The 12,691-nt window shown below is 52.0% G+C and overlaps 1 protein-coding gene across 1 annotated transcript in view; it reads right to left on the bottom strand.

The window, feature by feature from the left end:
* Scube1 (signal peptide, CUB domain and EGF like domain containing 1) overlaps positions 1-12,691 on the bottom strand; it is a 124,896-nt gene that overhangs the window by 17,414 nt on the left and 94,791 nt on the right. Inside the window, 7 exon segments of the mRNA XM_028856745.2 lie at positions 324-461; positions 1,558-1,656; positions 1,659-1,673; positions 2,625-2,729; positions 3,005-3,124; positions 7,102-7,224; positions 8,726-8,842. Of these exon segments, the coding sequence (XP_028712578.1) occupies positions 324-461; positions 1,558-1,656; positions 1,659-1,673; positions 2,625-2,729; positions 3,005-3,124; positions 7,102-7,224; positions 8,726-8,842 (717 nt within the window).

The raw sequence follows: 12,691 nt of genomic DNA, 5'->3' as shown, positions 1-12,691 counted from the left end.
GCTAAGAAGGATTGCTTATATGAAGCGCAATCCTGTATTAAAGGCCCCCTCCCCCTGCTGGATGGGAAGAGGACCTGGTTCAGCCACTAGGGGAGGCCCTGCCCTTGTCCTTCCTGCCCCAGTGGGGACATAGAGTAGGGGTTCTTGTGTTGTCTCTGTCCCTTCGCTGTGCTCCGAGTGTTCCCCTGAGTTGCCTCCTGTACTTGGGGCTACAGGGCTTGGCCGGCAGTGTGCAGCACTCCCAGCAAGCCCCCCCACTTCCCCATGGGCTCACTCAGCCTCATGGCTACCAGACTCCCAGCCCCCAAGAACACTTCACCCACCGGAGGCCTCATCCAGCTTCAGCTCCACTTCAAACTCTGCCGTGATATGGGACACCTCCTTGGATGGGGACTTGCGGCCTCGGCGCCTCTTCTTGGAGGAGTCACACTTGAGGGTCACAAAAGTCACGTGGCAGTTATCTGGACAGAGAAGAGTACACTGTGGTGGTGTGGAATATTACTTTAGCTAGGCAAAGATGTGACACATTTGTTTATGCTTCAGAATATTTCTGTAACTATGTGAAGATGTGTTACATCTGTTTCACCATGCCTGCCTAACACACCTGATTGGTCTAATAAAGAGCTGACCAGCCAATAGCTAGGCAGGAGGGCAGAGAGGATAAATAGGAAGAATGGTGGGAAGAAAGAATAAAGAGAGAAGAAGAGGAGAGAAAGAGAGGGACACACCCTGGGCCAGCCAGCCAGGCAGCCACCAGACAGACAGACAGACACAGAAGAAGCAGGAAAAGCGGGACATACAGAAAGAAAAGGTAAAAAGCCCCAAGGCAAAATGTAGATGAAGAGAAATAGGTTAATTTAAATTAAAGAAAAAAAAAAAAGGATAGCCAGAAATGAGCCTAAGCTAGGCCGAGCATTCCTAACTAATAAGAAATCTCTGTGTCATGATTTGGGAGCTGGTTGGTGGCCCAAGAGAAAGAGCCTGGCACACTGTGGCAAAGGTGGTCTGTGTCGGAAGGAGAGTCCTTCCTAGCCCCACATGCAAACTCCTCTGGGCAAGGTCCCTCCATGCCCAGGAGGCCATGGAAGAGATGGGGATACTGAGGCTGCAGAGGAGCTTCTCAGGGTCCCACAGGGACTGGGGGCTGAAGTGAGTCTCAGGCTCAGCCTTGGGGGACATACCACCACATACGGAGGTACCTCAACACTGACTGAGGAGGCCATGTGTCCACTCATGTCTACTGAAGTTTTGGCCAGGAGACCTACACCCAAGACCTGAAATCTCTTCCATCAGGGCTCCACCAGGCCATAGAGAATGTGTGTGTGTGTGTGTGTGTGTGTGTGTGTGTGTGTGTTGTTGTGTGTAAGGTGCTGTAGTACCCATGTTCCTATGTTTCCCTCTCATGACCATTGCTTATAGTGTAGACCAGACATGGCTCAGAGGGCTTAGGGGCCCTGGTGGAGGACAGACAGGAGCTTATGCTTGGCAGCCCAACCCAGCAGGACTGAGGACTTCTCCTCCATTCCCTGAGTAAGCAAGGGAGGGTGATCCACTTACCCAGAAGGGGGTGCCTCAGGGTGTCCTTTGCTCGCTCCTGGCTCCGGGGCCGGAGATGGCACTTGGCATCTCGGATCTTGAAGCGGGCCTTCTGTCTGATGGGGTGGTGGGGGCATCTGGGGAAAGCCAAAATTCCCCCAGGTGGCGGCCTCTCCTGTGGGCAAGGAGGTAGTGGGGGACGGGGGCTGCCAAAGGACATGTCCTTCTGGAGCTGGGTGGGACTTGATGTGGGCCATTCTGCCCTGGCAGTCCTCCTGGGGGGAGGGACCTTCCCTGCCCCACTTATTTTTCTCCCTGTAAGGCCCCAAACAAGTGCACCCATGGCTGGTGGGGTCAAACTCAAGGCCAGGGGCCAGGTTGAGGTCTTCTATCGGGAGGAAAGAACACTGCTCACCTCCTCTTTCATGGCCAAAGTCATTGACATGGCTGTGCTTTTAGGAAAAGGGACAGAGAAGGGTAAGGAAGGGAAGGACTTCAAACCTTAGGACACCTAGAATTGTAGGCCTCTCCAGAGCAGACCCCAGCTCCACGGCCTAGAGTCCTGTGACCCTGGATGCTCATGAACCCATGCCTAGATGTGTTAGGCACAACATCCCAGCATTCTGTGCAGTGCTGGGAGCAGGCTTGGTTCTGAGAGGCAGGGACTCTGAGCAACAACCTTTTGAGAATAGTGTTCAAGGGCAGCTCTGTGGGCTAAGTTCATGGCTATCCTTTGCTGCATAGCTTGTTCAAGGCCAGCCTGGGCTCTATACGAGAGACACCCTGTCTCAAACAATGGCAGTAACAGGGGCTGTGGGATCACAACATTTGTAGTGAATCACTCTACTACTGTGACCTCAGTCAGAAAGGCCTCTGGTAGCTCCCTGACTGTGGGCTGGGCCTCAGCTTTCAGCCTCCAGGCTTTTTTAGGTCCTGGTCCTGTCTCCAGAATCCCAAGCCACGACAGGTAGGACCCAGAATGGAAAATGCTTCCCTGGGCGGTCCCCCCTCCCTTTCCTCAATCATGCACTGGATGAAAAATGAAAGGGTCATCTAGGCATGCGTGGTGTGGACAGGCCCAAGGTTACCTGAGCAGCTGGGTCCCGCACCAGAGCTGGTGCCATTGCGTTTTGGTAGTGTCTTGCCCTGGAGACCCGGAACACCGCAGCTCAGGATGTAGCTGTTTTCTGAGTCTGTGGAGAGGCCAGTGGGTAAGGTTGGTTAGGGGGCATACCTCCCTCCTCGGGTCCCAGATTCCTGAGGCCTCCAAGGAGTTGCTGGATGAATTGAAGATCAGGACCGTGGAAGCTACCCAGGTCCACAGAGAGCCAGACAGTGAGCTGTCTGGGAGTGCTCCAAGGACTGGGAGCCCTGCCCGGGGTTCTGTCCCGCTGAGCAGTAGGAAGCAGGTGTGTACCCCAGGAAGCAACACACGGACCCATCCCAACCCAGAGGGCCAGGGGTTTACCTGGCATGAAGAGACTGTGGCCCAGGCAGGACAAGAAGCAGTTCTCCACTCCACCCACCTTCCCGCAGGACAGCTGGGCCTGGGCAGAGGCCTTGGACCGAGACAGGCACCCGCTCATCTCTGAGGAGAAGAGAGAGACAGAGAGGCCGTGAGTAAGATCAGAGGACCTCTGGGTGCTGGCAGGGGCCTAGTTCAGTCTCCCAACCCCCTCACAGGGCCAGACTGTAGCAGGAAGGCACTTGGGGGCAGGAAGATGCAGGCCTATTTGGCAATGTGGGGGTGCTGGCCACTGACAGCCCCCTTATTCTGTACCCCTACAATTCTGGTCTTGGCTGTTTGAGGAAAGGTCATTTGCATCCCCAGACAGGAGCTCTGGAAGATGGGTGTGTCCTCAGAGCAGGTGCCTGGGGCCTAGCCGGGGTCAGAGACAGCTCCATAAGAACATAGGTATCTGGGCAGGAACCAACTTTGGGTACAGGGAGGGACAGCACCCCATCCAGGAGGCACTTGAAGATGTCCAAAGCAGCTCTTTAGGACATCTCCTGTGGTTATTGTTAGAAGACTGAAAACATCAGGCTGGAGAGATGGTTCATCAGTTAAGAGTATTGGCTACTCTTCCAGAGGACCCAGGTTCAATTCCCAGCATCCACATGGCAGCTCACAACCGTCTGCAACTAAGGTTCCAGCAGATCTGACACCCTCACACAGACATACATGCAGACCAAATACCGATGCACATAAACATAAACAAATGAAGACTGAAAACATCATAGGGAAAGGGGCTAGGGAGATGACTCAGGTGATAAAGTGCTTTGTTCTGCGAGATTGAGGACCTGAGTTCGGATTCCCCAGCACATAAAAGCCAGGTGTGATAGCACCTGTCTGCAGCCCCAGCGTGGGGGTGAGTGGTGGGGGTGGGGGTGGTGTCAAAGACAGGTGGACCCCTGGAGCTCTCTGGTCAGCCAGCCTAGCTGAATCAGTGAGTTAGAGGTTCAGTGAGAGAGTCTGCCTTAAAAGAATAAGGTGGAGGGCAAGACACACACACACACACACACACACACACACACACAGAGAGAGAGGAGAGGGAGAGGGAGATGGGGGAGAGGGTAGAGGGGAGAGGGGAGAGGGAGAGGGAGAGGGAGAGAATGAGAATATCTGATTGATAGGTAATGGTAGCTCTGAGCCAGAGCAGCAGAATGCCATACATTCTGAGCCAGTTTCAGGGAAGCCGCTCCAGTGACCAGATCACAAGGCTCCGTCAGGCCACAACCCCTCACAGCCAGCACAGGCCACACTTAGACTCTCTCCGGTCCAAGCCTAATACCACCCGAAACAAATCCATCTCACACTCCTCTGAAGATGAGCGCATGGCTTTGCTCAGAGAGCAAGCCTGAAACACAGCTCTCCCTTGCAGAGGCCAATGCTCAAACTTCCCTGTGCGAGATGCTGAGTGGCCGGTGCTTCCTTTGGCCATGCTGAGCATACCTTCTTGCAGCTTCCTCTCCCCAGTGCATCCACCAGCACCTATAGTCTCCTGTTCCTCCTGATCCAGAATTAAACCCAGGACCTCACACCTGCTGGGGAAGCCTCTGTCACTGAGCTGAGCTGCCGGCCCAGCCACCATGCTTCTGTCGTCTTTCTTTCTGTTTAAAAGTTTTATGTGTATGGGGGTTTTAGCTGTATGCATGCCTGTGTACCCAGGTGTGTGCCTGGTGCCCATCAAGATGAAAAGAGGGTGTTGGATCCCCTCGAACTGGAGTTCCAGATGGTTGTGAGTTACCATGTAGGTGTTGGGAATCGATCTTGGGTCCTCTGGAAGAGCAGCCAGTGCCCTTAATTGCTGAGTTAGGCCTCCAGCCCCTTCTGACTTCTTTCTTTCTTTCTATTTTTTTTTTCGCGTTTTGAGACAGGGTTTCTCTGTGTAGCTTTGCACCTTTCCTGGATCTCGCTCTGTAGATCAGGCTGGCCTCGAACTCACAAAGATCCGCCTGCCTCTGTCTCCCGAGTGCTGGGATTAAAGGCGTGCGCCATCACCACCCAGCCCCTTCTGACTTCTTTAATAATCCTTTGTTTCCTTGGTGCTGAGCTCTGTACTTCATTATACAGAATTCCATTAAAATCATTTGTTCATGGAGCTGGAGAGATGGGTCAGTGGTTAAGAGTACTACTGACTGCTCTTCCAGAGGACCCAGGTTCAATTCCCAGCACCCACAGGGCAGCTCACAACTGTCTACAACTCCAGTGCCAGGGGATCCGGCACCCTCACACAGACATACATGGAGGCAAAACACCAACGCACATAAATAAATTATAAAAATGATAATTTGTCCAGGGCTAGGGGAGAGCTCAGCTGGTTAGGTCCTTGCCCCACGAGCATGAGGCCCTGAGTTTGATTCCTAGAGAGCACATGAAAGAAGTTGGATGGGACATCACAGGCTTGTCATCCCAGTGCTGGGAGGCAGAGAATCAGGCTAATGGGAAAGCTTGCTTGGTGAGTGACAGAGGCAGACATCTGATGCCCTGCTTGGGCTTCCACACGGGTGAGTATCCACGCAGCCATGTCGTGGTTCACGTAACTCACTGACTGTGTTAAAGCCCTGCTGCACAGCATGCTGAATTACATGGGTGAATTCTGCGCATGGCATGTGAGCTACGTCCCCATACAGCTGGTGACGGAAAAATCTCACCGTGATGATCATGGACTAAACCTCCTAAGCTGTGAGCAAGCCCCCAAGGAGATGGTTTCTCCTTTAAGAACTGCCTTGGTCAGGGTGTCTCTTTTACACAGTAGAACAGTGACTAACTAAGCTTGGCACATCGTTCTGGGATAGCACCACAGTGAAGACAAGAGCTGACGCCTCGGACATCACTGGCTACGGGAGGGTGGGCACGGAGGGGGGGGGGTTGGTATGGAGCAAATGCAGCAAGGGTTGGGGGGGCTCTGATGGCCATTCTAACAACTGGACCCTGGCTAGACATGCTGGGGCACGCTATAACCCCAGCACTTAGGAGGCAGAAGCAGGAGGGTTCTATGAGTTTGAAGCCAGCTTGGTCTATATAGTGAGAGCCTGTGTTAAAACGACAGAATAAAAAGGGGTGAGGGTGGGCCTGCGCTTTGATTCTCAAGGGCAGGAAGCCTTGCTGGAGGGCTCTCAGAAGAGAGAGTGTGTGAGCTTTCATTATTTTTTCATTAATGGGGGCTAAACCTAGGGCCTCGTGTGTGCTATTCCCCAACCTTCTTTTTACTTCAGTTTTGAGACTGGGTCTCGCTGAATTGTTTAAACTCATGGAATTCACTCAGCTGACCTTGAACGCACTCTGTACCTAGGCAGGTGCTGACTTTTCGATCTTCCCGCCTCAGCCTCTGGAGTATCTGGGATTTCGCAGGCCCACACCCCTGTGCCTAGCAGCTGCCTTTATAAGGCTGGCTTTGGTTGCCTAGGACATCAGAGTACGGCAGGGCAGCCATCTGGAGAGCGAGTTCCAGGAGGATAGGCACATGGCATCCCTAGAACTCTTCCCTGGTCCTGTGGGGGGTTCAGCTAATCTCTTACTCATTGGACCAATGAACACGAGTCATCGGAACTCAGCAAGAGGAGACAGGGCCCTTGCGGAGAGAGCATAGGAAAGCAGGGCTGCCTAAGGGGCAGTGCTGGCAGCTGGGTGGGGATTAGGGGTGGGATTTGCAGGCCTGGCGCTGCCACCATAACCACAGGGGTCTAGCCAGTCTACGCCCTGGAACTTCAGAAGGCCCAGAGGACCCGATGGAGGTGAGGCCATCAGTCTATCTCTTTCTGCTTCTAGTAGGGTCCCAGGCTCAAAGCATTGGCTACGCAGACTCCCAGGTCTCCTGCTCTGTGGTCCATTTCCCCACTTCAGGGCCTTTGTCCCCATGTCCCTGGCTGACACAAGGCTTAACTGGCCTCCAGTGTCCCCCTCACCAACAAGCCCTGTTTCCCATTAGCCAACCCCAGTGACAAGAGACCCCTGCCCACTAACCCAGGACCCAAGGAGCCCCCCACCTCTGCAGTCACTGTCTCTTGCATCCCCACCCCCATACAGAGGGCAGGGCCAGCAGGCGGCCCCTCCCTACTCACCCACACAGTCCTTCCGGTTCCAGTGCAGCCTCCTCCCCGGTGGGCAGACACACTCGTAGCTGCCCTTGGTGTTGACACAGCCCTGCTCACAGCTGCCGTTGTTCACGCTACACTCATCCATGTCTGGAAACACAGGCACGAGAGTGAAGGCAGGAGGGGGCGGGGACCACCAGCCCAGGCCACACCCCTGGTGCTGGGAGGGCAGGGGGGCACCCAGAACCAGAGACCAGGAAGCTCCTGACCCCAGCGCAGCCTGGGAGACGTCCCAGGAATCACGGAAGTCTCATCTCCCTAGGGAAAGCACCAGCTCCTTCCCTGCCTTAGTTTCCCCGTTCCGCACCAGGGTGAAAAGAACCACCTGAGACCCCCTCTTCTGACCCCTTGCTGCCTCTAGGCAAGGACTAGCTCTTCCATCTCCAGGCCACCCAGCGGCCAGCACACAAGTGTCCTGCCAGGCAGGGAGGTGGCACTTGGTGTTCGAGAGTCCCTTGACAGCATCTAGTGGCTACTCCGCCCCTGTCTCCAGAATTACCTGGCCCTCTCACGCTTCATCCTCTCCTCAGGTCACAGAGGAGACTCCCCTCCCCCACTCTCATCATCCCCAGCCACATCTGGCCAGAGGCCCCTTGGCTCAGCTTATGCTCCTGTTCCCTTTGGTGCTGGGCATGGAATCCAGCAGGGCCCTAGGCAAGAACTCCCTTCCCAGGCTTGATGGCTCCCGAATCTTCTCTCCATCTCTGGCCCCCGCCCCATCCCCGCCTCAGAGGCTCAAGGTTTCAAGCCATGGGTCATCTCCCTCCTGGGCTGCCTGGATCCTGTACTCCTTTTCTCCACAGCCAGAGTCTATTGTTACACGAATATGACCCTACTGCACACTGCTTCAAGCCTTCCTGCTGCTGTAAAGAAGCCCTTAAGCAGGCTGGAGAGATGGCTCAGAGGTTAAGAGCACTGACTGCTCTTCCAGAGGTCTTGAGTTCAATTCCCAGCAACCACAAGATGGCTCACAACCATCTGTAATGAGATCTGGCGCCCTCTTCTGTATACATAATAAATAAATAAAATCTTAAAAAAAAAAAAAAAAAAAAGAAAAGAAAAAAAAGAAGCCCTCCAGGCTCCTCCAGGCTCACGCAGCCCTGTATATCCAGGGCATGCATCTCCCTAGGGGATAGTAGCCTGTTTCCCGCTGCGTGTGGGCTCATCTCAAGTACATCCCCGGCCTGTGACTCTGTACATGCACTTCCCTCTGGATTGCTTTCCCATCTTGACCTAAACATTCCTCCTTTAGGTTTCTCATTGTCTTACCATCCTGCTTTTCTCCAGAATGTACTTTCTGGAATTTTCTATGCACTGGCCACCCCCCTCCACTTCTGGACTGAGGCATCCCAGAAATAAGGTTTCCAAGCTGGCTAAGATACCCTGTGGTACTTTGCATGCCCTGTCTCCCCGCACCCTTCTGTCCTTTACCCTGTGCCTATGCTTGGCAGAATCCCTCTGTCCCCAAAGTTCCCAGCCTTGCAAGGTCCCTCCCAGGCCCACCAGGGTTCAGGTGGGGGTTGGGGCGTGGGGAGCAGTGGCCAGGCGCGTGCCTCGAGGGGGAGGTGGCCCTGGTGGGCGGGCTGCAGACCTCCGCAGTGGGTTGTCCCGTAGAGTGTGTAGCCTCGGTGGCACAGACACTGGAAGCCGCCAGGGGAATTGATGCAAATGTGGTCGCAGGTCCGCTCGAAGGAACACTCGTCGATGTCTGTGGCCACAGGGAGACAGCATGGGCGTCAGTGTGAGGTGACTAGGTAGGTCTGCCACCCAGTGAAGGTCCCATCTGGATGATCCCTGGGTCCTGAGACTTAGCACAGCCTCCCCAAGTCTATTAGGTTCTTGTTGCTTACTTTCCCACACTGCGTCTAGCCCTGTTTCTGGGGCAGAATCTGTTCACATCTGTTCTGGAAGTGGGTGGGGCAAAATACCGTGAGTAGATGATTATTATGGGACTCTTTTATGTTAATATCTCATTAGCCTGTGGTTGGGAAAGATATTTACATTTTTTTGTGTGTATATGTGTGGTGTATGCACATGTGTGCATGTGTGTATGTCCATGTGTTTACCTGTGCATACAGGTGCAGGCCAGAGGTCAATGTTGGGTATCTTCCTCACTTATTCTCCATCTTAATTACTTATTTAAAAATGTTTATGTTTTAAATTATGTGAGTACAATATCCAAGGAGGACAGAAAAGGGCACCAGAGCCCTAAGAGCTGGAGTTACAGGCCATTGTAAACTCTTGATGTGGGTCTGGGAACCGAACCCAGGTCCTTTGCAAGAGCAGTTCATGCTCTTAATCGCTGAGCCATTGCTCCAGACTTATTTAGTTTTTGAGACAGGGTCTCTCACTGAATGGGAAGTTCACTGCCAGCTAGACTGGCTGGCCTGTAAGTCCTCCTCTCTCACCCTGCTCCCATGCTGGATTTACAGGCCATGTTGTCAAGCTTGGCCTTTCCGTGGCTGCTGGGAATATGGAATCTTCAAGCTTGCTCAGAAAGCGCTTCCTACTGAGCCACCTCCCCACCCTGTTTTCATTTTACTTTTGAGACTGGGGTGTGTGCGTGTGATCTCATGAAGTGGCCCAAGCCGGCTTTGAATTCCTGGCTCTCCTGCCTCTGCCTCCCAGGTACCGGATCACAGGCCTGAGCTGCCTTGCCTGGATAGAAAGGGAACACATGTCAGGAAGGAAAATGACTGGGACTTGCCCAAGAACTCTCAAGAGCTGGAATGGAATATACACTCGTAATGTTGACCAAAGTGTGTTCTCACCACTCCAAGATGTTTCTGGAGAGATTAAGTAAAGGGGCACAGTAGAAGAGGGGCCAGGGTGTATACTACCCATAAGGCTTTAAAGGGATGTCCTGATAGCATAGGATATTTGACTATGAACTTCCTTCTTACAGACAAAAAGAGAAAGGAGGGTCACATGTTGCCTGCTCATCAACCATCCCATAATACAGAGGTTGGTACCAGAGACTGGGGTATTTGCTGTGACAGGCCTGACCATACTGTTTGTTGGAGGACTATGGAAGACTTTGGGACTATGGACTGGATGCTTTAAGTGGGACTTAGTGGGCTGTCTTTGTAGGAGCATGGAAGGCAGTGCTGAGGGCAAGTTGAACTGTGGGGGCCCAGGTCAAGAGGCTTCAGAAGGGAGGAATATTAATAAATGGTTTAAAGAACATTCCTGTGATATTTTGGCAAAGAATGCGGCTGCTTTTTGCCCTTGTGCTAGAAATCTACCTGAGGCTACACTGAAGAGTTTTGGATCAATGGCATTGGCAGAAGGGATTTCAAGACAGCCTAGTATTGACTGCCACGTGGTTATTCGTGGTCACCCTTATGTGGATCAACAATGACAAGGAACAAGTTGGACAAAGAGAAATAGAAAGTGTGAGGAGAAAGGAGCACCAGGAAAGGCGACGTTGAAGCCAAGTCCTGAGCTCAAAGAGTTTAAAGGAAAGCCTGATGCGAAATGGAATAAAGGGAGCGGTGACCTCAGGGCACGACCCCACCCAGCTAAGCTTCCAGCTTGTGAAGAGGAATTCAAGGAAGGCACCAGCAGGAGAGGGAACCATCCACAGCTGATACAAATGTGATAGAACAGGGGCCAAGTTCCAGCCCGGTGAGCAGAAGCAGCCCCTTGGCTTCTCCCAGGTATTAGCTTTGTCCTAATCAGCTGAAATCCTACTTCATATATTTTTGTGGCTTGTAGCAGGGAACATGGCGTCAGAGCAGTAGCTGAGCGCTACATCCTGATCCACAGGCAGAATGAGAGACTGGGCTTGGCGTGGGCTTTTGAAACCTTCCAGAGGTGAAGCTGAGGCTCAAGGAGTCTTGGTGATATTGGCTTTTGATTATTAGCCGTTTCCTACTATGAATTTCTCATGTGCTATTGTAGCTTTTCCTCCATTGGGCACAATTTCTCCTCTACTAAGGAATATTTAGATAACCTTCTGAGCAGTAATGCAGCCAGGATCCCTAATTTCAGGGCTCTATGTCATTATCATCATTAGCAGCATCCGGCCAGGACCATCCCCAGAGGGACGAAAATATCTTATCAGAGACACCTCTGTACTCTCAGACTTAAGCATCCAGACTATGTGTTTGAGAAGGCCTGGCGGATGTGCTAATTAAGCTTAACCTTCTCCTTTCCAAAGTCTTATCTCTAGTTTTAGATCCACCCTTAACAATTAACTCAGAACTAAAGGGTTCCAACTTACAGGTACATCTAGCTGCGGCAGAAGTTGCCTAACCAAGAGTCGCCTATTGACTGAACACACTTGCCAGAGACGGCGGGAGCAGAGGTACCTTGGAGAGATAAGGGCCAAAGGGATAAAAACGCAGTTTTATTTTCAAAGAAGGACGAGATGGAGAAGAGAAAAGAGAATGGAAGAGCTAGATGGGTAAGAACTAGAGAGGAATGAACTGAGATGGGGAAGAACTAGATTGAAGGGCTAGAAGAGAGGACTAGAGGAATGAGATGGAAGATGAGGAAGAGTCAGATGGGGAAGAACAAGACGAGAGAGAAGGAGAATGGAGAGGAGCTAAGATGGGAAGGAACTAGATGGATGAGAACCTAGATAAGGCAGAACTAAAACGAGAGAATTAAGATAGTCCTAGAGGGAACAGCAGAAAGATGTAGAGAGAATCAGGCAAGAAAGGAGCTAGGCATGAAAGCAGGATAGAAGCTGTGTAGAGAGAGAACTGACTCAGAAGAATAAAGTGTATGGACTAAAGAGGTTCTTGTATGTAGATTAATTTACTATTGTCAAAGATTAAATTATCAGCTGGTTGTAGATTCTTCCCAGACTCTGAGAGGACTGTTAGGGGCAGGACCTCCATAGTACCTCTTAGTCCCCCATCATGTCAATAGTGGACTAAGCCTCTGGAACTGTAAGCAAGCTCTCAATTCAATGCTTTCTCTTATAAGTGTTGTCTTGGTCATGGTGTCTCTTCATAGCAACAGAATATTGACTAATACACACATAATAGCTATTTCCCCCAGGGTTTATGTTTAGGACAGACTGTCTCCTGTGAGCATGCAGTTCATTTCTCTTGAGAAGTTTGAGAAATAGACACCGACCTGACCCTCCATAGGCATAGCAATTAAGAGTTTGTTCTCTGAATACATTGGCTCCAACTCTAGTAACGTCATACTTATTCGAAATATGTATGTGTTTCTAAGTCCCTAATGCGGGAGATGCTGTTCTGTGGGTTCTCAAATGAGGGTGTGAGCTCTGTCTGGGGTCTGGGAGGACCTCCTGGGCTGTGGATGGGTCCTGCTTGGAAAGGAGAAGGGATGCTCCAGACAAAGGCAGGGAGGCCAGGGGACTGTATGAAGGTCAAAGGGCAGTGGGAAGGTGCCAGAGTCCCTAAGGAGCTTGGACTCTTCTTTGATGGATCCAGGGAGCCTTCAGATAGATGAGCTAGAAAAGGATGGAGATAGAAATGGGGCCGGGTGGGGAGTATGCCAGCAGGGGCCTTGATGCAGAGCCTGCGTGTGCCTACCAACCTGCCTGTTCTCTCAGGGCTGGTTGAGGATTCAAGATCAA

This window comes from Peromyscus leucopus, chromosome 20, assembly GCF_004664715.2.
Source record: "Peromyscus leucopus breed LL Stock chromosome 20, UCI_PerLeu_2.1, whole genome shotgun sequence".
Lineage (NCBI taxonomy): Eukaryota > Metazoa > Chordata > Mammalia > Rodentia > Cricetidae > Peromyscus > Peromyscus leucopus.
The sequence above is the reverse complement of the archived record's forward strand: the minus strand, read 5'-3'. Positions and strand labels throughout refer to the sequence as shown.